The sequence below is a fragment of the Xiphias gladius genome, chromosome 13 (assembly GCF_016859285.1).
Source record: "Xiphias gladius isolate SHS-SW01 ecotype Sanya breed wild chromosome 13, ASM1685928v1, whole genome shotgun sequence".
Classification (NCBI taxonomy): Eukaryota; Metazoa; Chordata; class Actinopteri; order Istiophoriformes; family Xiphiidae; genus Xiphias; species Xiphias gladius.
In genome coordinates, this window is record NC_053412.1 from 13819669 (window position 1) to 13841298 (window position 21630).

Consider the following 21630-nt stretch of genomic DNA (forward strand, 5'->3'; position numbering starts at 1 on the left):
GAACCTTTTTTAGTCTGTTATACGAGACCGGGAACATTGGAGAGAAACGTCTCTGCCTGCTACTTTCAAAGTTCACTCATGTCCGTGCGACAAGGGCCCGACTTCTCCGGTGATGAGGTGTTCGTCAGCCGATATCCCATCCATCGCGCCTGCCGGGATGGAGATGTCGGAGCTTTGGTCTCACTGTCACAGCAGCTCTCGAACCAGGCTCATCTGACTGCCGAGGACTCCTGCTACGGATGGACCCCCATACACTGGGCAGCTCACTATGGACAGGTAGGGATTGAGTTACGGGATAGATTAAGAGATTTACCTAGCGAAAGGTAATTTTTATAAGGGGTAAAACTGTAAGTGAAGTTTTTTTTTAACTTAGCTACAGTATACCATACAGTGCTTCATTTAACAGCGGTCAACTTAAATCACGGATTCGCTAATTGTCCTTATAAGTCTTTTCAACTAACATGGCACTGAACAGTAGCGACTAGCACGAACCATTTCAAAAGGGGGATATTTAATGGAAAATAAGTGCTGTTAGTGAAGTCTGCCGCACCAGAACCACCGCTTTTACTTTCCGAGTGTGTATAGCTTGCATAGTGCCCTAATACAGTTATGTCCGTTTGTTACTGTACAATAAAGTTCTGTTGGGCGAAAAAAATAAAGTCAGGGGTTGCAGCATTTCCATTGGCTGCACTGGAGCCAATGACTATTCAGGCGCGAAAATATCTCCAGGAAAACAGGAAAAGGTCCCGTCCATTTTATGATGCGATACTGTAACCCTTAAGCTTCAGTACGCGCTGACATGACATTGTTGGCAGCACCCTGTTGTAACAGTTTCTATATAGAAAATAAACTTAGCCCTGACACAGTAATGATGGCACCTTTCACAGGGTTGCATAGGAATGGCACCAAAATCAATCACAGGTTAAAATGTGATGGACACAGGTTTCTTGTAAAAACAAAGCATTTTAAATCTGGTATTTTTTTTTTTTTTTTTTTTTACAATCAAAACTCAGCTAACGCGTTTAACAAAACCATAGCCCTATGCTTTATTTACACCAGCATCTCTCAACCTCGGGGGAGATTCCTTACAGTAAAAGTGAAAAATCGGTGCACACTGGAGGACTTCACTGACATGAGCCCCCTGGTGACTCTTTAGTTACCAACACATGTTTTCACCGGTTGCATTATTGGCCCGCTTTCTGTGTTTCCGTGCGCACAGCTGGAGTGTGTGGCGCGCCTGGTGCAGATGGGTTGTGAGGTGAACACGGTGACCAGCCGCTTCAACCAGACACCAACACACACTGCAGCGTTTGGAGGACATCCTCACTGTGTGGTTTGGCTGACTCAGGCCGGGGCTGACGTCAACAGGCAGGTCAGTCCTCCAACACTATCTAGTAGCAGTGTAACCAGATGTCCTATTGTGCATTTACATTTAAATTGTGTTATATTTGAATCTGTTATTTTGTAGAGAGAAAGTCTTACTGAGTATCTAGTAAACACAGGTGAATGGATCAACACTAGTCTAGTATATGAAATAAATGCAGTGAAATAGAAGTAAAGTCATTGAAACATTGAAGTAAGGTATGAGTACCTGAAAATTCTTCTTAAGTACAGTACTAAAGTAAAAATGTACTTTATTACTTTCCGCCATTGGCAGTGATGGTGTAGTGACATGTCGCGGTAGTGTTCAAAAACACAATGCTGTGTTTGTAAAAGCCTTCGTTATTGCTGAATATCGCTACAGATGTACTCTGTGTTTTCAGGACTTTGTAGGTGAGGCTCCCATCCATAAGGCGGCTCGGTCAGGTAGCCTGGAGTGTATCCAGGTCCTGCTGATAGCAGGTGCTAAACCACAGTAAGTATCCTGCAGTCTGACCTGTGTGCGGCAACACAGAGGCTCTGTCATGCCGAGTGAGAACCACAGCAGCAGCTACGCGTGTCCCGGCTCAAGTCTTCTTTGAGTCTCTCAGACCAAATCTACTCTAACAGGTTTTGTAACAATAACCACAGCTCCTGTCCCATGTTTACCGTGTAAAGATACACTCACTGATTTTGGTGGAAAATCTTCCCAGCTAGTAAATCAAGAGGAATTTAATAAGATGGAAGCAAGCAGCATCATATACACCCACTCAGTTTTGCATTTGCTGTATGTTCTGCATTGTTTGATCAGAAATCTAACATCAAGTAAGTAAATCTGAGATTAAAAATATCCCGAATTAAGATCAAACTGGGTTTGGCTGCCAGCCCTATGCATTTATATTTCCTTCAAATGCTGACATGTTTCCTAACATTGTAGAAGCTCTGCTGCTGTGGTGTATTTTCTTAAATCTCAGTGTACTGCTAATGTCACATCAGCTGTTTGGAAGGAAATGGGCCACACTGGTTTACTTTCTCTTATAGTCATCAACCACTTTCTAAGCATTCCCCATAATGACGTAGGACATTGTTACCAATGGTGTTTTAACCGTTAAACAACACTGTGATTCTTAAAGATTCATTCAAGATCGCCCCAGTTCTCCACATTTCCTCCCAGCTCACTGTTGTGTTGATGCTTAAAAAACTCAAATGGGTTTGAGGTCAAAATGTCAACACTGAGTCTGGAAGCAATTTGTGGATTTGGAGCAGTGCTGAGCACTTACAAAGTGAGAGCACCTATCTTTAAATACTGTTACAGATACTTGATATAAAAATGTCACCAATGATTTGGAACTTGCGCCACTCTAAGTGGGTATCATAACTTTCAAGGATTACACTTAAAAAAAAAAAAAGAAAATCCATTCTATAATTATATACTAAAATCTTGTTTTCTTAAAACTAGTAAAAACAAGTCAGAAAGCAGATGTTGGTTCATGTCACTTGTTTCCTAAACAAATCAACTTGTTCTATCAAGTGGTATTTCCTTGAACTGAAGTACAGTGATGTGGTTTGCCTTAAGGCCTGAAACGCACTGTGGTTTGGAGCTGTCCCAGGCAAAAGTTGACAATCATGAAAAAAACACAGTGAAATCCGTGGTCCAAAATCAGTCCAGTGACCAGCATCTACAAACGATCCAAATCAGATTACGACAGGAAATTACACTGAATACACTGGCTGGTGCTGATGTTCTAAGGCTGTTAAATCTGATACTACCTGACATGATGTTTTTGTAGTGTACCAAAAAAAGGTAGTGCTAGTCCTCCCAACACACCAGGATTTGAAGTGTAGAAATATTCCAGATGTTTCATTTGGCCGTTCTCTTCCAAACTAGCTGATTTAAAGTGGATTCATACAACTGAGTCATATTTTATACAGTCTTAGTTAAAATTATAGTAATTTTATATGTGTTGTGTGTGTGTGTGTGTTGTTTTTTCTTCAACAGCTGCAAAGGTAAAAATGTTCTCATATTTATATGTTAGAGTTAGTCCATCAGAATGTTGACATTATGCAAAGGCAGAAAAGCTCATGTGTTTGTATTTACACGTGGCACACTGACAAAAGGCGTTAGTTGCACCTGGAGACAAATAGGGGAAAGTACTGCATTCATGTTGATTCAAAAAGAGATTGAAGAGATCTATAATTGAATAACGATGTTAAATATATTTCAACTGTTCCTCTCGTTCTTAAATATACGTTATATCATAAAAACTGAGAGGGTGAGACTGAGATCAATTCTGGTTCTGATGATTTTGTGCAATGTAGTGAAAAAGTGGTTTGTTATGGAAAATGGTATTTTTAACATTAGAAAACAAGAACTCTTAACAGTGCAATTAAAATGTAGAAGCTGAACGTATTCATTTGGAGTTATTTTATCAAAAACGATGAATGTTGCTACTTATTAAAAAACATGGATACTCAAGACACATAAGAGTAAAATTACTCCACAGAAGGACAGATGCATGTTACATCTGACTGCACCTGATGATGGTAAAAGCAAAAGCAAAAGCTTCAGAAAACGGCCACCAAGCCTCTGTCCTTCTTTGGTGTAACTTTACTCTCATATGCTGCTTATAGGTGGAAAGGTTTTGGATTTCTCTTTGATTTCTCTTGAAAAGCAGATTCCGCTGCCTCTCTCCATTTATTTAGACAAAGCTCTTGTCTTGTAAATACTGATGCATTTAAAACCTTTGGCTATTTTTTTTTTTTTTTTTAGTAAAATGAAAATATTCCTCAAAGTAAGGTCTGAACAAAAACAACATTTAGTATTATGCAAATACTTTGGTATTGTACTGAACAGTCAAGTCAACACTGTGGTAAAAGATCAGGGGCTATACAAAGTTCTCTATTAATTGAAAAAAATTTGAGTTAGAAGTTGAATAACTTGAAATTAATACAATTTGCATTTACTTATATATTAATGAGAAAAGATTCCTGCAGGATATTTAACAGTGAATCAGCACAATGTTTTTAAGTTGACAACCTCTAAAAAGTTAATCTGACGCATTGCTCAGTTGTTTTATTTGAAATAATTGTTTAATTTCACAAACTATGATTTAAGTTAATATAAGAATTATATTCATAAATAGCCACACCGCAACTCTTCCCCTGCCTGGGACAAACTGCAGGAGATGCAACCAGAAACGATCGGTTTCACTAAATGTGTGAACGTTATTTGTCTCTACAGCTTCAGGGCATGTTCTCAGAGGGAATTCATCTCAATTCATATTATTTACAGACGATCAAAACTTGAGAGCTACAAGAGAAATTTCATCAATTTTTGAAGATGTAGCTGAACATCTCTACAGACGTCACCGGGAGACCGAACATAAAAGCGTCTCTTTGGACATGAGTAACAGTTTGAAAGTGATAACACTTAACCTTTAGTGTGTTTACAGAATGTGAGCTGGAAATATGCAGTGTCCTTGTTGAATTTTCCCAGGCTTGTTAATGGGGAGGGAACTCTATACTTATAAAATAAAGACTGAGAAACATTACGTCATCAAACTAAATTTCCTGACATTATCTCAGGTTTAATTAAATCTTTTATCAGTGAACAAAGAAATTTGAGTTGCAATTAGTTACAATTGTAAGTTGTTTTAATTGTCAATATAAAATAACACAACTCATTAGAATTATGTTTGAAATTTAAAAAGTTGAACTAAATCACATTTAGTTAAACAAGAAATTACCAAACAGGCGCAGAAAAATAGACTCGCATAGAGGAAAATTGCATAAAAACTGCATTTGCCCTGGCGCAAGTCTTATCTTACCATGAAGAGTTCTCCTAAATGGTGTTAAATTAAAAATGGAATCAAATTATATTAAGTTAAAAAAAAATTCAATTCAATTTCTATACAAAATCAAATTAAATTATAAATGAAATCAAATTTGATCAGATTGGTCCGTGGGTCCGTGTAATTTTGTAAGTTTCCTTTTAGAAAATGAAACAAAAAATGAAATGGAAAAGTGTTACTTGATTTTTATCTAAAGACACATTTTGATTCTAGAGTAAAAACGGCAGACATACACTTAAAATTAGACTTAATTGTCATCCCTTGTTTTTGATTTAAACAATGAAAGTAAAATGACTCATAAAATAAAAACACTGCTGCAAACTTGCATGGATGTCACTTTGTACAGGTGGTTCTTCCCATTTATGTAATAAGGACTTTAAAATGGGTGAAAGAAACATGAAGTGCCTGACTATTTAAATGTTGCATGCGGCGACAGGGGTCATCAGAAACTGCGACCTTCATTCTGCTTGGACTCACTTGAGCAGTACCTGGAAATTAAAAAAAAAGCTTCACTCAGCAGTTGTGAGGTACTTGGCATTTAACTCACCTGAATAACACCAAAAACAGCAGGGTTTCATTAGGATGGTCACAATTTCTGACACAGGTCATCAGAATTTGTGACCCTACCGTGCCCCGGAAACAGAACAAAATTGTGGAGAGAAAAGAAAAGAAAATTAGAAAATTACTTGTTTTGTATGTTTCATTTTTGCTTTTTGTAATTTGAAGTCAAATAAGCCTCTCTTTTAAATTTTAGTTTCTGAAAGGAAACTTCAAATACCAAAAGGTACACGGACTGTCTGTGTATTATTTCAGAACAAGCAATCCCGCAGCAAAAACAGCCTGAAACGTGCACACGCTTCGCAGGAGCATTCAGACTTGAGGAGAAGTCAAGGCAAATTTTAGGGGAAAAAAATTAGGAAAATGGCTGCTAACGAGAAATAATAACCTTAACTGTAACAGCCTTAGCTAGAGACTGTTATTAACAGAGCAGTGACCAATTACATAGACTCAGATAGCATTTTAAATAGAAATTTGCAAGGTTTCCTGACTTTTAATTCTACTTTCACTGTTTCACGGGTTGTTGCTATTAACATTATTCACGTCCTTAGAACATGTAAAAGAAAGGTGAAGTATCTAACAACAACTCCGTTGACCTGTACCTGCAAATTTAAACAAACTCTGTGGCATCCGTTGACATCAGGTCGGCGTGTCTTTCATCCTCTTTAAAGACTGAATCGCCCCAGAAAAACTATCAGGATTCAGCGTGTTCACATTAAGATCACAATTTTTTGATCACCTGTGCCAGAAACTGGGACCCTGCTATGCCTGGGAACAAAAAAAATGTGCAGCATCTAAAAATTGTCAGGTGCTTGGCCTTCCTTTCACCTGCTCTAAAGTATGAATAACATTTATAGCAACAAGCACTTGTACAAAGTAACGTCCATGAAACTGTGGTCACACTTTCACTGGCCAAACAGTCACTGAATGCACCCTTAATATTTAGTTAACGCTAATGCCTCCTCTTTTTTTGCATGAACTTTAAACTTTTCTTCAGTACAGTTGGTATTGGTGCCTAATTTTCAAGAGAAATCAAATGTGCGCTGGTTGATTTGGACATGGAACCCATGTCAGTAAATGCACCCCATGAGCTTTTCAGCCTCAGGGACTTTCACAGTCAGCGAGAGTGAAGAAGGTGTGTAGAAAACTTGTAGTACCTGTGACTTTTAATTTGACACTGTTTGATTGGTCCTAACGAATGTTTCCTTTTGAACTCAGTATTTACATTTGCATTTGGATCATGTGCTATATTATGTAAAGAAAGGATAACCATGAGCTTCATTTTCAAACTGTGCTGGCAGAGTCACACACCCTGCACGTTCTGATGTTTTACAGCTATTGAATTTGAACATGATTTTCTCAAGTAATCCCAGAAAGAGGGAGCAATCCATATAGGCACTGCAGAATCTGGCACACGTGCATCAGCGAGCATCTTACAGTTGTGGCAATGAGTGTTCACTATCGCTTCCTACAGTTTCTGCAGCTGGCAAACTGGCGAGGTATTTCCTGCAGTGATTGGTTTCCATGCTAAGAAAGCACTGATGATGATAATCATGTCTAGACCTGCATGCTTAGCCTACAAACTAACTGTTCTCAGACACTGTGCTAACAAACTGTGAGCTTACTGGCCACGCCTCAAGAGTTAGGATAGAAATCACAGGAAGCTCAGTCTCAGCTGGAGGATGATTGTGGATAATGAGATATGTAATGAATGAAAGCATGTCAGGAGATGTATAAAATGAAATGCTTCTTTTAACAGTTTCTTAACTAAATATCATGATTTGACTGACCTTTATGGTTGTTAATACGGGGTTTCTACACAGTCTGGAAAATATTGTACTGTCCACCAGCTTCTGCTTCAGACTTCTGATGTTCATGTTCATGCGCTGATGAGTGATGGCACTGTTTATAACAGCATCCATTAAAACATTCAGTCATATTGTATGGAAAGTGTGACGAAATAATCTCACCGCAAATGTCCACTTACGAGCTTTCTCTGAGCATTCGCCCGCGTCTCACAGTCTTCATCAGCGAATCACTCGTCTTGACCTAAGCAAGTCACGTGAGGACATCTGAGCCATCGCTGTGACAACTGGACAAACTCATTTTGGTTTCTTTACTTATGAAATTATTTGTGATGTTTAAGTCAGTCCAGATCTGCCTGCTTTACATGGGGGGAAAAAATGATTCCTGTAAATCTGATGATGAAATTATTGTCTGCTTAAGAGTTTAACGTACTAATGGGGCAGGAATCCGCTTTAGAACTTGCCCGAGAATCATCAGGTTGTTCGGATTTCTACAGTCTCAAAGTAATTCAGTGATAGTTTTCAGTACATCCAATGGTACATAGCAAAAAGGAACTGCTAATAGCTAATTTGGAGTACTTCATTTTCAAAAATGTAAAAAAAAAAATAGAGCCAAAAAAAAAACTGTGTAGCTGTACTGCGTACATTACTGCAGCAGGAATTGGAAAGCTTCAGAACATTGAAAGCACATGGAGGAGGACAGCAGCATAATACATCTCTGGGGCTTCTGTGACAACAGTCTCTTGGTTAGAGTTTGTTCAGTTGGAGTTTTCAATGTTAAAGACCCTGAGATGCGGTTCAGAGCTCAGAAAAAGCTAGTGAGAGGACTGTAAATTGAGATTTTTTTTTTTTTTTTTGGTCACATATACTGAGCCCAAGGACAAGAAGCTTCCATGCTCAAAATCAGTAGAAGAAAATCAGTGGAAGATTGCACTTGGAACTGTGTAGGAACTCTGATGAAGCTTCTCTCAACACCAGACAAGACACATTTTCATACGTACTGTAGAAGATGATCAAAGAAAAAACAGCCAACGAGTTATCGTATTGATTTTCTGACAGTAGAATAAATGTTCTACTGTCAGAAAATAGCTAAAATAGCTAATGGAAAATAGCTAATTATCCATTAGGAAAATAGCTAATGGAGAATGTTCCATTATCCATTAGCTATATCTGCTTATCCTTTAGACGGTTGTTGGGGGGCTGGATCCTATCCCAGCAGACATAGGGCGAGAAGGCGGCGTACACCCTGGACAGGTCGCCAGTCAATCACAGGGCTGATACATAGAGACAGGCGACCATTCATGCTCACATTCGCACCTACGGACAATTCAGAGGATTTAGAGCTTCCAGTTCAACTAAACTGCATGTTTTTTGGTCTGTGGGACCCCTAGGGACCCCTAGGCACGGGGAGAACGTGCAAGCTCCGCACACAAAGGCCCGTCCTTGGGCCAGCGGGCAGGTTCGAACCTGGAACCCTCTTCCTATGAGGTGACAGTGCTAACCACTGCACCACCGTGCCGCCAAACTAAATGAGCTTTGATCAAAACCCAAGTTTTGATCAAGTTCCACTCAGTTTCTCTGTTAAAATCCCCGTATATCATTTAAAATAGAGCCTGATCTATAAGCCAGTATTACATGGTCATTAATATATCATAGCCGCATATACAGTATTGTCCTGATAAGCTTAGAATATGGACATAAATAACCAGAGTCACATTTGGGCTTTTCAGAAAGAGGGGCAAAAAATACACTACAAACAAGAAACTGGAAATGGGTCGCAACTTGGGCTCTCTGTAGGGCTTTTCCCTTTAGTTCTGGTTTCAGCTTTGCGCTCAGAACCCTGCGACTTGCAACTTCGTAGTGGGATAACCGGCAATAACTAAACCCCACTTTAGACATGCTGTACGTTATCCCGTTCTATTCAGGGCTATCCTCAAAAACACAGGATTAAGATTGTCAGTCAGGGTGAAAACCAAAGCATCGTGTACCGTGAGAATTCAGAAGTAACTAGAGCCCCACAACTCAGAATGTCCCATATGATACATTTCATCACAGTTATACTCTATATTGGTTTTCAGGTATATGTGAGCTGGTAAGCGTTGGCTTTAAAAAAAAAAATGAATACCAGCCGATATACTGATATCAATTTCTTTCAACCATCAAATATCAATATGAGTATTGGCCCTTAAAAATCCACTATCATCCGGGTTCTGATGCCAAATCTTGGAGGCTTGAGTACTCTATGTTGGCCTTTGTTAAAATAAAACATTGCTTTGTCGGTCCATTTTCATTTTGTCTGGTATTGAGGAAGATGAATCATATCCAAATTTGATGATTTCAGACCCTAGTTAGGAGACATTTCATTTTATGTAAATGACTTAGAGCGAGGATTACTTAACTAATGTCTCAGTTAACAGGACTGTGTTCTTTAAACTGCAGACTCATCTGAAATGTACTTTATTGTCAGGTTTTGTACTATAGAGGATAGATCTTCTGTTGTTATCTTGTAATCTTTTTATTTAATCTCTTGGCCATAAAACATTTCATTAATTCCATTTAGTTAAAATACAATATCTTAAGATATTTGAAAGTGTAACATGAATTGTAATCTTGGCTTGGAAACTCATTAATGTATTCACAAATATGGCCTTTCTATTTTATTCTATCATCTTCTTTTAAGAAATGAGATATCATTTTACCAGCAGTATTTTTTTATTCAAGTAGCAAAGTGAAAGGGTTGCAGAGGGAGACTGTCAAGACCCGAACAAATTTAGGAGATGCTGACGTATTCTCTGTTGATGGGTCATGAGGATCTCTCCCTGCAACAGTTAGGCCCTCTTATTTTCAGGCCTATATTTGATGTCAGTGATGAGTGCAGGATGCAGTCAGGCAGCTAGAGATGAGACACTGTAATGGCCAACAGGGAGCGGTTTGTCTCACTCTTCCCTCCTCTTGTTCAGTTTAAGGAATGCCAGTGGGCAGACGGCGGCGGACCTGGCCCACGCTCACGGCTTCCCCGACTGCTTCCGCTTCCTCTCCAACGCCCAGAAGCACCTGCTGCACCTCAGTGGACTCCATGTGAACGGAGCGCAGAATGGAAACGCCCCGTGTGGTCAGGGCCTGCTCAGCCGAAAGAGGCTGCTGACCACCGCGGACTCTGGACACACGAAGAAAGCCAGGAGAGCCGATAGTAAGAAATGCGCTGGCTTACTGCACCACACGCTGTGAGCCTCTGTCTCCACCAGGACTGGCGATGGTGACATTAGTGTGAGCTTGCAGAAACAAAAAGAAAAAACCGACAATTTCATATTTCATGTTAGTACTGAAAGACTTGTAAATGTTCTTTTATGCAGCTCATAGGGAGGGAGGGTAGGTGGGTGGGTCTGTGTTCAGGTCTGATTGTGTACAAATCCTCCAGCTAATGTTACGCCATCTGAGGATGTTTAATTGATAGTCAACACACTTGGCTAACACCAAAAGCCATTTAACTTCATAGCATGGTGAAGGTGTTGCATACGTTATTCCTTTCATTCTTCGTAGTATTGTCAGAGGATGTATCCTGTCATCTCCTGTTTGGCGGTGCCCGGTTCATTTCACACCGAGTGTAGTTATTTTTAATTGCCTCATATTGTATCATTCTTGTAGTTCATACAGTCTGCCTCAAAGCTAACAATACCACAGCTGTTACCAGAGTTTGATTCCAAAAATTGCTCATTCCTGATTGGTGCAAGGGCGTACATGACATCACCTTTTCTGACCCAGTCCAGCCATTTCATCTGTTTTCCCACCAAACGTGATTAGCCCTAACCGCCCGGCTACAGGTCAATTCATACAAACAAATAATCAGATTCAAGACATGGACGATGGACGACATGCACGTATGTAGCTTTTTTTACCATTCTCACTGTCTCCTGCTGCAGATATGTCGGTGCAGGTGCACAGCGGCGGAGGTGAGGAGGGGGAGAGCATGAACATGGAGGCTGCCCAGGAGCTCGGCTCAGGTGGGAACTGGAGCCTCTATGTGAAACATTTGTTTTTTTGCTGATGAAGCTAAGCTTGTGACGTAGCGATCACAAAATAGTCAAGTACAATGTTGTTGCTCACAAAGAGATTTGCTTTCAAATATTTTTGTCTTTTTAAAAAAATAGGAGGTGATGACACCAAAGCCATTACCAACGGCCATCATCACACTCTGCCTTACGCTGCCCGGGATGACCCCGAGCCGCCCAAAAGCCTCTCCTCAACATCTCCCCGTCCAGCCCATCAGCTGGCGGGCGCAGGGCCGACTCAGCGCTCCTCAGCCGAGATGTGTGGCTCCCTGCATCTGACGGGGAGTCCCAGCAGCTGCGTGTCCCAGCGGCCGGTCTGGTGGGCGCTGACGGGGGCAGACTGCGGGGACTTCCAGCAGTACGGACACTACCACGGCTTCGGAGACACAGCGGAGGAGCTGAGCGACAGCAGCCGCCTCGAGTACAACAGCAGCGTCCAGGCCGAGCGCCGGTACAAGCAGGCTGTGGCCAGCACCATCCACCTCTACCACGGCTCATAGACACGGAGGGTCTGCCTCCACAGGGAGGGATTAGCCTTTGATATGCTTTTCACTCAACTTTAAAGGAACAATGACATTTCGGACAAGTCATTAGCTGCCTAACCTGGAGTGGCTACTACAGATATCCAGGATATATTCACCCTGGTTTGGTAAAATCATCCTTTTTTCTTTTTTTTTTTGAGCTTTTAACCTCATCTCATTGTCTGTATCAGCAGATGGAGCTGACTAGGGAAAGATGGAGGAGGTCGTCCACCTCTGAAGCTAAAGATAATCTTCAAACAGAGACGGGGGCTACGATCCCATCTCCACCCCAAACTAGCTTCACCAAAAGAGAAAAAAAATCTGTCCCCGGAAAACTCAGTGACTATACCCTGCACATACTATATACATTATTTACCAAATACTCATTTTCATAACTAATACCGATTTGTAAGTCAACAGCTCCTCCATTTTCTCTGTGCATTGCATTGTTGGGACAACAGTGCTAAATTTGTTCCTCTTTAGTACGATCGGACTCTCTTCAGAATTAGGGTTTATTGTGGAATGGGGGAATGGGGAACAAACTAGTATCTCAAAATTGCTGTCCTTATAGTGGGGTTGCCAGGTATCCATCCTGTCTGACCCCGAAACTAAAGCCCTGCGACTGGTTTGCAAACATTAAATCAGACGGCTTTGTAGCTGTTGGAAGGTGTCGTTACCTCCACCGAGGTTATGCAATCACTCGTGTCTGTCCGTTTAGTAGTCAGCAGGATTACGCAAAAACCACCAAGCCGATTTGCGCCAAGCGTGGTGGAGGGATGGGGCAGGGGTCAGCGAACAGCCAGACATTTACCAGACATTTTTTATTATCACTTTCCTTAACATTGTGAGATTGGGCATTTTCGCACATTTTCCGCAATATTTGGCCTTGGCGGATGTATGCGCTCTACCGAGTGCCATTCTAGGTTTTTACTTCCGATGGAGCCAGGCGGTCTCCCCTCTGCTTGTAGTCTTTGTGCGAAGGTGGGCTAAACGCAGTCCAGACCTACAGTGTCTCTGCGCTCAGAGCACAGGAATCAACTGATACGTATTTAAAGGAAAGCAAGAGACAACAATAACTAGAGTGGCACTCAGTAGAGACCATACCTCTGCCGAGGCCAGTGTCAGACAACATACGCCAGACTTCAGAGAAAAAAATTCAAGTTCATAGTAGAGGATCCGGACCTGCCCCAAAATGTAACGGGTTCTTCCCTGACCCATGACTCATGGCTTCACCAAGTTCGGTGCAAATCGGTTCAGTGCTTCCTGCGTAATCCTGCTGACAAATGAACAGACAGACACAGGTAAAAACCTCCTTGGAGATAACAATACTCGTGTTCTCAGTGGTGAGAGGAGTTTGCTCAGTTGTCCGGAAGATGACTTATATCTACCCGAAACTGATAACGATCTCCTCATCCGACTCTTAGTGAGACAGCAAACTTTTCTCAAAATGTTAGACCGCTCCTTTAAGGCCGCAGCCTTTGCGACGTTCGTATTGTCGGGTTTTACACAAAAACGAAGATCGGGTTTGTGACCTACTGGCTCACCAGCCTCCAGCGTGTCGGAAAACATCCCAGCTGCTCGTGCGGCATCGTAACAGAGCATGTTGCCAATGTTCGGTTCTTCAAAATGAACCGCCGGCGGTGTGGATTGTCAAGGCTCTGCACCCCGGACCATGCGACAGTTTCTGTAAGGCCAGTGCTGATGTTACTTTTACTGAACTGCCTGTCACCTTCTAATCTCCATATAACCTCCACTGAAACCAATGCAAAGAAACACACACAAACACACACACACAGGCCCTGCATTTCCTGCAATGTATTTCTGCATTTACAGCAATGATCTATTACTATACTGCTACTGCTGGCTGTTTTGCACTATTAAGGGCTGTTTAGTGGGATTATGTGGTGTTTTTTTTTTTGTGCGTGTGTCTGAACGGTAGTTGAAGCGTGTGTTCGTGGAGGCTGTCCTTTCTGAATGTGGCCTGATCTGCTGTCCTTCAGCAGGGAGGAACAACTGCACTGAAACAGAAAACTCCCTGCTAGCCTTGATCTACCAAAGGGAATATTTTATTGGTTTGTGTGTTTTGTGGCTTTTGAATTGAAATCATGTTATTTATGTTTTAGAGCAGATGGATGTCTTTGTTCAAAGCTGTACTCTCATTTTCTAAATCATACTCTAGGCTTTTTGGGAGTCTTCTCTCTTATATAGACAGTGTGCTGAAGACATGCTGTCTCTTTTGTAAACACTATGTAGGCTTTGTGGGAACGTGCACTGTGTGCCAAAACTGACTTACCTGTTTCTGACAGCTGTTTTATAATTGTTGTGTTTTTGCCTCTTTTCCTATTAAAACCTGTTTTACAGTTTCATAAAAAAAATGCACAACGTGATGAGTCTTCGATTTTTTTATTTATTTTTTTTAATGTATGATGCAAAAAACCAAAAACATCCAGTGAGCAGCAGTTCTGTGGACGGAAACGCCTTGTTGGTGAGAGAGGTCAGAGGAGAATGGCCAGACTGGTTGGAGCTGACGGAAATGCTACAGTAACTCAGATAACCAGTCTTTACAACTGTGGTGAGAAGAAAAGCATCTGAGAATGAGCAACACGTCCAACCTTGAGGTGGATGAGCTACAACAGCAGAAGACCACGTTGGGTTCCAGAACAGAAATCTGAAGTTTCAGTGGACACAGACTCCCCAAAACTGGACAGTTGAAGACTGGAAAAATGTGGTCTGGTCTGATGAATCTGGTTTTCTGCTGAGGCAGCAGGTGGTAGAGTCAGAATTGGGCATCAACAGCATGAATCCATGGACCCAACCTGCCTTGTGTCAACAGTCCAGGCTGATGGTGGCGGTGTAATGGTGTGGGGAATGTTTTCTTGGCCCCTAATACCAATATATCATGGTTCGAATGCCACACCCTGTCTAAGTATGTTGCTGACCATGTGAATCCCTTTATGGCCACAGTTTACCATCTTCTAGTGGCTGCTTCCAGCAGGATAATGCACCATGTCACAAAGCAAAAGTCGTCTCAAGCTGGTTTCCTGAACATGACAATGAGCTCTGAACTTCAGTGGCCTCCCCAGTCACCAGATCTGAACCCAGTAGAACACCTTTGGGATCTGGTAGAAGAGGAGACTGGCAGCTGCACATTCATGCTGCCGCCTTCAACCATCAGCATCAACCATATTGCTTGCACATTTTTTTCAAAAAGAAATCACCTCCAAATACTCACTGAAAAATAATAATAATAATAATAATAATAATGCACAAAATGCACAAGTTATACTGTATACGTATTGCTGCTCGCCACACGAGTATATTCACCTCTGTTATGTTGGGGTGGAGGCAGAAATCTTTGGACAGGTCCAGTCAAACCCTAACTATCTGCATGACACACACCAGTAGATAGAAGTGACAAAATAAAACCACCCTTTAAACACCAACGGCCATTTTTTTTAATACTAAAAGTGGAAGAACTTGTCAAGTTTTTGTTGTAATGTTCTTTTTTGTTGCTTCCTTCTTGTACAGAATTAGCCCAGTGTTTGTCTAGTAGAACCCTATGTGATAACGATATTTTCACTGCAATTTGGCATTTTAATTACAGTTGAATCTTCTCAGCGTAGTGCTGCCATGAGCTCTGAATGGAAAATGAGGAAAAAGTCATTTGAGAGAAAAAGGTTTGAAAAACCCACCCAGGAGAAGTGGGAACAAAACCAGGCTGCAACTGAAACCTTTCCTGTCCTGCGTCTCCACCACAAGCAAGAAAAGATATTTTTAAAACTGCTTTATTTCCAAACTTAAATATCACTTCATATCATAAATTATTAAAGAGGGTAAAATGCAGCATATAGAGGCTTTGCATAACAGAACTTCAAACAAACACAATGCAGAGTGAAGCTCGTTAAAAGCTGTAAAGTCAAGCTGAGTATGGATCACCCCCTCAAATCCAGCTGAATAGTCTTCTGCAGACTGGCTATGCTGGCGTCCAGTGCTGCCAGGCCGTCTCTGAACGCTGCCTCGTCTCTGGTGTCAAAGGTCGACCCTGACCTCATGCTCCAATCAGACCACACAGACTCCGCGTCACACTGGGACAGCGTGGAGTTCAGCGGCCGCGGCCCGCACGACTGGACTCCGCCTGAACAGCGTGCCTGCTGGGAATGAGAGTTGTGGTGAGGGGCTGGAGTCTCTGCGGGCGCGTCGCCTTGCTGAGATCCGACATCAGCATGTGACGGCGTGTCCCTCAGGTGGACTGAGGTCTGGTTCTCTAGCGGGCTTCCTTCCCTCTCTGCAGCCACGCACTCATGCTCAGCGCGTGGGGGGTCCCGCTGGCCGAGAGACATCAGGTACTGAGTGATGCGCTCAGTGGGCGGCTCTGCTGGACGCAGGGCGCCCGGCACCGAGCCGTCAGCAGCGTCGGCAGAATCTGAGGAATCCCGGTCCTGAAGGATCCTGAAACGGACAGAGTGGAGAAGGGGCTTAAGGGTGATTTTCTCCGAGTGATCTGCCACGCTCGCGTACAAGGCATTCCTGTGGCCGAGGAGCTTTCTGCACTATTAGCTTGCACTTCTCAAACCAAAGCTTCAGCACCGTCATTCTGGAAAAGACCCAGAGGGTGTAAACACACACACACACACGCACACAGTCCTACCTCTTAAGGTTTCCTATCTCTTCCAGTCTTTGCTGGGCGAGGGAGGCCAACTCACTCTTCTCTCGCTCCATGTCCACCAACTTGCTCCTGGCTGCTTCCAAGTCTGCACACACATACACACCATAATCACTACGGCAACACGTTTACATTACATAATAAGCCCAGCAGTGTCCTCGTCGCTGTCTTTTTATTAGAAACATGCTGATGCCTTGATTGGTCGAACGTTACCACAGAGCGGGGCCCGCACAACAACCACTACTGGTATTGGCTACAAAAATCCAGTCTAACTTGGATCATATGTTCCCCACGCCGGTGAGGAACTGTGGACAATAGACTGAGCTTTCCAGCTGATGAGGACCACGTCTTTAAAAAAGACCCCGCAGCATCAGGGCATCAGCAGCTAGTGGTCTACGCAAGACTGTACGTTATGTGGTCACCACACGGGGTAGATCACAGATCCCGCTAGGTCTGAACCTGTCTCGACAACGGCATTCTCTGCCTCTCTGCCTCTCAGCCGGCTCCGCGTGTCCTCAAGGGCTTTCCGTAGCTCTGCGAGGTCATCCTGGAGCTCCTGCAGTCGGGACTGAGCGGCGGTGAGCTCCTCCTGCAGAGTCATCACTGTGGAGACACACGATTCAAGTTCTTCACACCCCCTTTAGTCCTGTGTGGGAACTTGAACAAGAGAGCAGCGCACGCACACACACACACACACACACACACACACACACACAAGCTTTACCTTCTGAGTTATGGAGTGTCTCCATGTTCTGTTGTTCCTCTGCTTCCTCTTTCTCCTTTAACTGCTGTTTCAGAATCCTCACGTGCCTGACACACACACACACACACACAGTGATTTTTTTTTTTTTTTTTAATAATTTATAAATATAGCCTACTGCTGTGGGTACAAACACACACACACGGAGTCGTCACAGACATTGTGTAGTGAGGGTCCATTTGTGGAACCTTAAGTGAAAGCCAAGGTACGAACTGTGTGAGTGTGTGTGTGTTTGTGAGTGTGATTGAGTGCGAGTGTGAGTGAATGCTACCTGCGGAGCTCAATGTTCTGGTTGTGTAGTGGTGACAGGTCTGGAACACGCTCAGTCTGGATGTTTGAAATGCCGACATTCATCAGTGGTGAGGACACTGTCTGCTCCAGATGACTGAGCAGTCTCTCTGCTACACTGCCTACACACACACACACACACACACACACACACACTTTACTGCATCATAGAAACATACGCCAATGTAATAATCCCTTTTTATTTTTTATTTATCTATATAGTGTGTCCATAGATTGTGTACTGAGAGACTGACAGGTTACCTTGTCCAGCAATCAGAGCCTTGAGTTCTCCCAGCAGATACTGGACTGTCTTCGCTTTCACTTCTGTCTCTGCGCTGCAGTTTTCCCCGCTGTGTGTCCCCTGAGGGATTTCAGCGACCTGCCCCGGCTCCAGATGCATGTTTGACATGTCGGCGGTACAGGTGTATATGCGTGTGACAGCCGTGTGTGTGTCTGCGGCAGTGCTTTGGGTATCGATGTCTCTCACGGGCACAAAGTCCTCCTCCTCCCCCTCTCTGTCCCGCGCTGCTTTGCAGTGAGTGTGTGGCCCTTCAGAGGCAGACAGGCCGTCGGTCTGACGGAGAGGCGGCCGAGGAGATGACTGGGGTTCAGAAGGGAGGATGGAGGTCAGGGGCGGGGGCAAATGAGCCCGCAGCGGGGCGGCAGGATGCCTCTGAGGCGGATGCAGCGTCACCCCTGCGTGTGCAGCTGGAGCGGTGAACTGGTGTGTCGCTCTCGGAGTCGTGCATCCTGCTCCACGCTGGCCTGACTGAGAATTCCTCTGGACTGGAGCTGGAAACGAGGGGGGGGGGGGTGCCAACGTTAGGCGGAGGAGGACGGTGAGACCAGTCCAGTTTCTGAGGCATCACCGCTGATATTTGCGCTGCAACCACTAGTGCCTGTAAGATTTTCTGCTGCACCCACCGCCAGCCTGCTGTCTTCATACTGGACTGAATCTCTCTATTAACTCTACCATAAACAACGGCTGTGTGTGTGTGTATATGTGTGTATATATATTTCTATTTTAGGAGTTTTTTTTGTTTGTTTGTTTGTTTGTTTGTTTGTTTTAACTACCAGGGCCTAGGAAGTGTCATAGGGCACCAAAGAGACAGAAGAAATGTTCCGTAATTCATTTCAGGCTCCCGAGTCCCTCAAACTGGTGTCCAATGCTGCATTTCATTGTTACGAAGACCCCATTGCTCAGCATGGGGGGGGGGGGGACACCTGCCGTCATGTCATTGTCTATAGCTGCTTATTTTCCGACGCGGTTTTTCCTGTGCTCTGAACTACCATCCTGGTTTCAGGCAGGATGAGGCGGAAGGGAGACTAGCGTTCATGTAAAGGCTCCTGCTACTGACATATGATGTTGACTGTGCGTCCGGCCCTACCACACTTTTTGTCCCTCTTCGACGTGACCGAATTGGAACTGAGCCCCTAGGCGCGCTCGCTGTAGAGACGGTCCGTCCCGGGGCACCGCTGTGGGGGGCCGGTGCCAAAAAGGAGGAGCACCGAGTGGCCGGCGTCGCCTGACGCGCCCAACGCCACCGCTGCTGCAGGGAGAGCGTCTTTCAGCGGGACACGCTTGGAGGTTTTGCAACAAAACAATGCAATGGGCCCAATAGTGCGACAAGAAGAGCGGGGACTAAATCGAGAAATATGGCGACCGGAAAGGCATAATGGTCACGTTTCCACCTGATACCAGGAAGTAATGTAATAAAAGTCATACGTTAAGCCTTTTGGACGCATTTTATTGGTGCATTTCCTGCAGCACTTGCGCGCGAGATTTAATAAGTCACACGTAGGCTTTCTGGACTCCTTTGCCCACGTGGAACCTTGGGCACCAGGAAATCGGCAAGGTGCCACGCCGCTTTGGCTCCAGCCTCGAAGGGCTGGTGGACGTTTCCCGAACCACCGGATGTCACTGGGATGCTGCGTTTGAAGCCGCGAAACTTGGACTCTTTTTAAAAAAAATCAGCACAAAAAAAAGGAGAAAAACCCCGAAGCTTCACCGGGGCATCATCTAACCATCACTAGTTTTCCTGCTAATATGATGGACTCCGGGCATCTTCAGTCCCCTGTCATCCCTGACATTTGGCGGTGGAATGGGATTTCATGTCCCCCTTCCCACACTATCAAGTCAACTAAACTAAACCTCTCATCAACACACACCTACCTGTCTTTCTCGGTGGTTTCTTGATGGTCTTCTTCCCCAGCGAGGGGGGTGGTCTCGATTTGGCCGCTCCACCTGTCACTGCTTTAAGGAGGCGTGGCGAGGCTTACACACACACACACACACACACACACACACACACACACGTCATTATGACAGAATAGGATTGTGTGTCATCAGATAAATCATTAAAAACAAGAGAAAAGCAGCAAATCCTCCGAGCGGAGAAGCTGCAACTAGAGGATCAAAGGATGAGGCGAGTTGTTGTGGATCGCTTTTCCCTCGATCAACTAATAAACCGATCGACTCATTGTTGTAGGAAGCCCGCCTGACCTGCCTTGTCAGCCCGAAGGATGCCACCGAGCAAGGCAGCACAGCGGTCCAGGCCCTCGTGGAGAGTGGCGACCTGAGGGGACACAACACAGCTGTGATCATCAGCAACACATTTAGTTCCATCGTGATGAAGCCCCCCCTTGCCCTCTTCTTCTTCTTCACCGACACTTGTGCACATCATGCCTCTGTTACCTGGTCCTCTGAGTCTGTGGAGTACAGAGAGTAGGCCGGCTCGGGGTGGGCTGGTGGCCCTGGATTCGGAGTCACTCTAACAAGTTTGGGGGGGGGGAGCACAGCACACGAGTTAGGGTGGTGTTAACAGGAGCATAGAGTGTATTTAATATGAATGTAGAGTAAAAGGGGAAGGGGCAAGGCCGGTGTACTCACTGTCTCCTGGGCGGCTGCTCTTTGACTCCTCCGGTCAGCCTCCCGGAAGTCACCACCTGCCAGCCACGAACATGTCATCACGACAAACCGCTTTAAAACCCGTCGAAAAAGTGAGACGACTGCCAGGACGGCTCAAAAATAAAGCTAGACTTCTTTTAAAGCCTTTTGCGTTGACACGAAAATCGTGAAAACAACCTGAGGCCCAAAAACTACGGACCCTGCGATTTACTGCGTAGCAGCAGATAAATACAGAAGCATTCGTTCAAAACGCAGCTAAGGCAGATGAGTAAGTTCAGCCGAGGCTTTGGAGAAACCGAAGGGAGTTAGTAGTATCTCTGCTCTGGGAGGTGGGGCTACTCTGAAAGACCAAACGACCCCGAAAGACAGCTCGTTGGCTGCCGCGGTCGGTTTCGACTCTCTCTCGGTCTCACCTTGCGTTTCGCTGCTCCTCTCATGGTCACCGGCGACGGCTTCTTCTCCGTGCCGCCGGACTTCCGCCGGACTTCGGCTTCCAGGCTCGAAAGCTTTCTCGCCTCGTACGGCTCCAGCTCGTTTTTCTCGCGGTTCCGGTCGCCAAGCACGTTTGAAACGGGAACCCCTCTCGGCCAGCCAATCAAGACGTTCCTGTCAAGATGACACGGCCGTGACGTAGGCGGAGGTACAGGACCAGGAAGGATTTGTCCGGCTGAAAATGTCAGTGTTAGTACAGTAAAATCCACTGGTTGTCTGATGAAACTTGGTCGATTACGTTTTCTCCGTCAATTCCATTTTTCAGCAAAAAAATTTTTTTTTTTAAATTACGAATTACCACAGTGGGCGTGTGCGTCACTGACCGTTGCTATGGAGACGACGCCAGCCAGTTCAGAGGCGCCTGAGGTCTCGCAGT

The 21630-nt window shown here is 44.2% G+C and overlaps 2 protein-coding genes across 7 annotated transcripts; one reads left to right on the forward strand and one right to left on the reverse strand.

Annotated features, from left to right (window-relative positions):
• Positions 1 to 53: 53 nt before the first annotated feature.
• Positions 54 to 14504, forward strand: ankrd10a (ankyrin repeat domain 10a). Its single transcript, XM_040142019.1, has 6 exons — positions 54 to 276; positions 1220 to 1372; positions 1764 to 1855; positions 10534 to 10763; positions 11494 to 11574; positions 11722 to 14504. Exons 1-6 carry the CDS (start codon positions 79 to 81, stop codon positions 12120 to 12122), a joined length of 1155 nt encoding a protein of 384 aa, XP_039997953.1. The 5' UTR covers positions 54 to 78; the 3' UTR covers positions 12123 to 14504.
• On the reverse strand, positions 10821 to 21378 carry ccdc14 (coiled-coil domain containing 14). 6 transcript variants are annotated; one of them, XR_005708613.1, is made up of 13 exons: positions 21176 to 21372; positions 20745 to 20800; positions 20550 to 20625; positions 20358 to 20430; positions 20028 to 20129; positions 18116 to 18646; positions 17838 to 17976; positions 17531 to 17616; positions 17266 to 17409; positions 16792 to 16894; positions 16080 to 16592; positions 15468 to 15527; positions 15247 to 15298 (listed from the first exon to the last, which is right to left on the reverse strand). XR_005708613.1 is itself a non-coding variant. In XM_040142015.1 (12 exons), the coding sequence occupies exons 1-12, from the start codon at positions 21197 to 21199 to the stop codon at positions 10836 to 10838; spliced, it is 1857 nt and encodes a 618-aa protein (XP_039997949.1). In that variant the 5' UTR covers positions 21200 to 21372; the 3' UTR covers positions 10821 to 10835. The 6 variants fall into 6 exon arrangements, 5 of the variants coding, with proteins under 5 accessions (XP_039997949.1, XP_039997952.1, XP_039997948.1 ...); XM_040142015.1 differs by lacking the exons at positions 15247 to 15298; positions 15468 to 15527 and adding an exon at positions 10821 to 10845; XM_040142014.1 differs by lacking the exon at positions 15468 to 15527 and having other exon boundaries at positions 14966 to 15298; positions 21176 to 21374.
• Between the last annotated feature and the right edge of the window lie 252 nt (positions 21379 to 21630).

Coding starts and splice junctions, on each gene's coding strand:
- ccdc14 (XM_040142014.1), bottom strand. CDS start 21,199: ATGAGAGGAGCAGCGAAACGCAAG. Junction 20,130..20,357: donor CCTTCGGGCTGACAAGGCAG/GTCAGGCGGGCT, acceptor TGTGTGTGTAAG/CCTCGCCACGCCTCCTTAAA. Junction 18,647..20,027: donor GAAACCACCGAGAAAGACAG/GTAGGTGTGTGT, acceptor CCTCGTTTCCAG/CTCCAGTCCAGAGGAATTCT.
- ankrd10a (XM_040142019.1), top strand. CDS start 79: ATGTCCGTGCGACAAGGGCCCGACTTCTCCGGTGATGAGGTGTTCGTC. Junction 277..1,219: donor GGGCAGCTCACTATGGACAG/GTAGGGATTGAG, acceptor CCGTGCGCACAG/CTGGAGTGTGTGGCGCGCCT. Junction 1,856..10,533: donor ATAGCAGGTGCTAAACCACA/GTAAGTATCCTG, acceptor CCTCTTGTTCAG/TTTAAGGAATGCCAGTGGGC.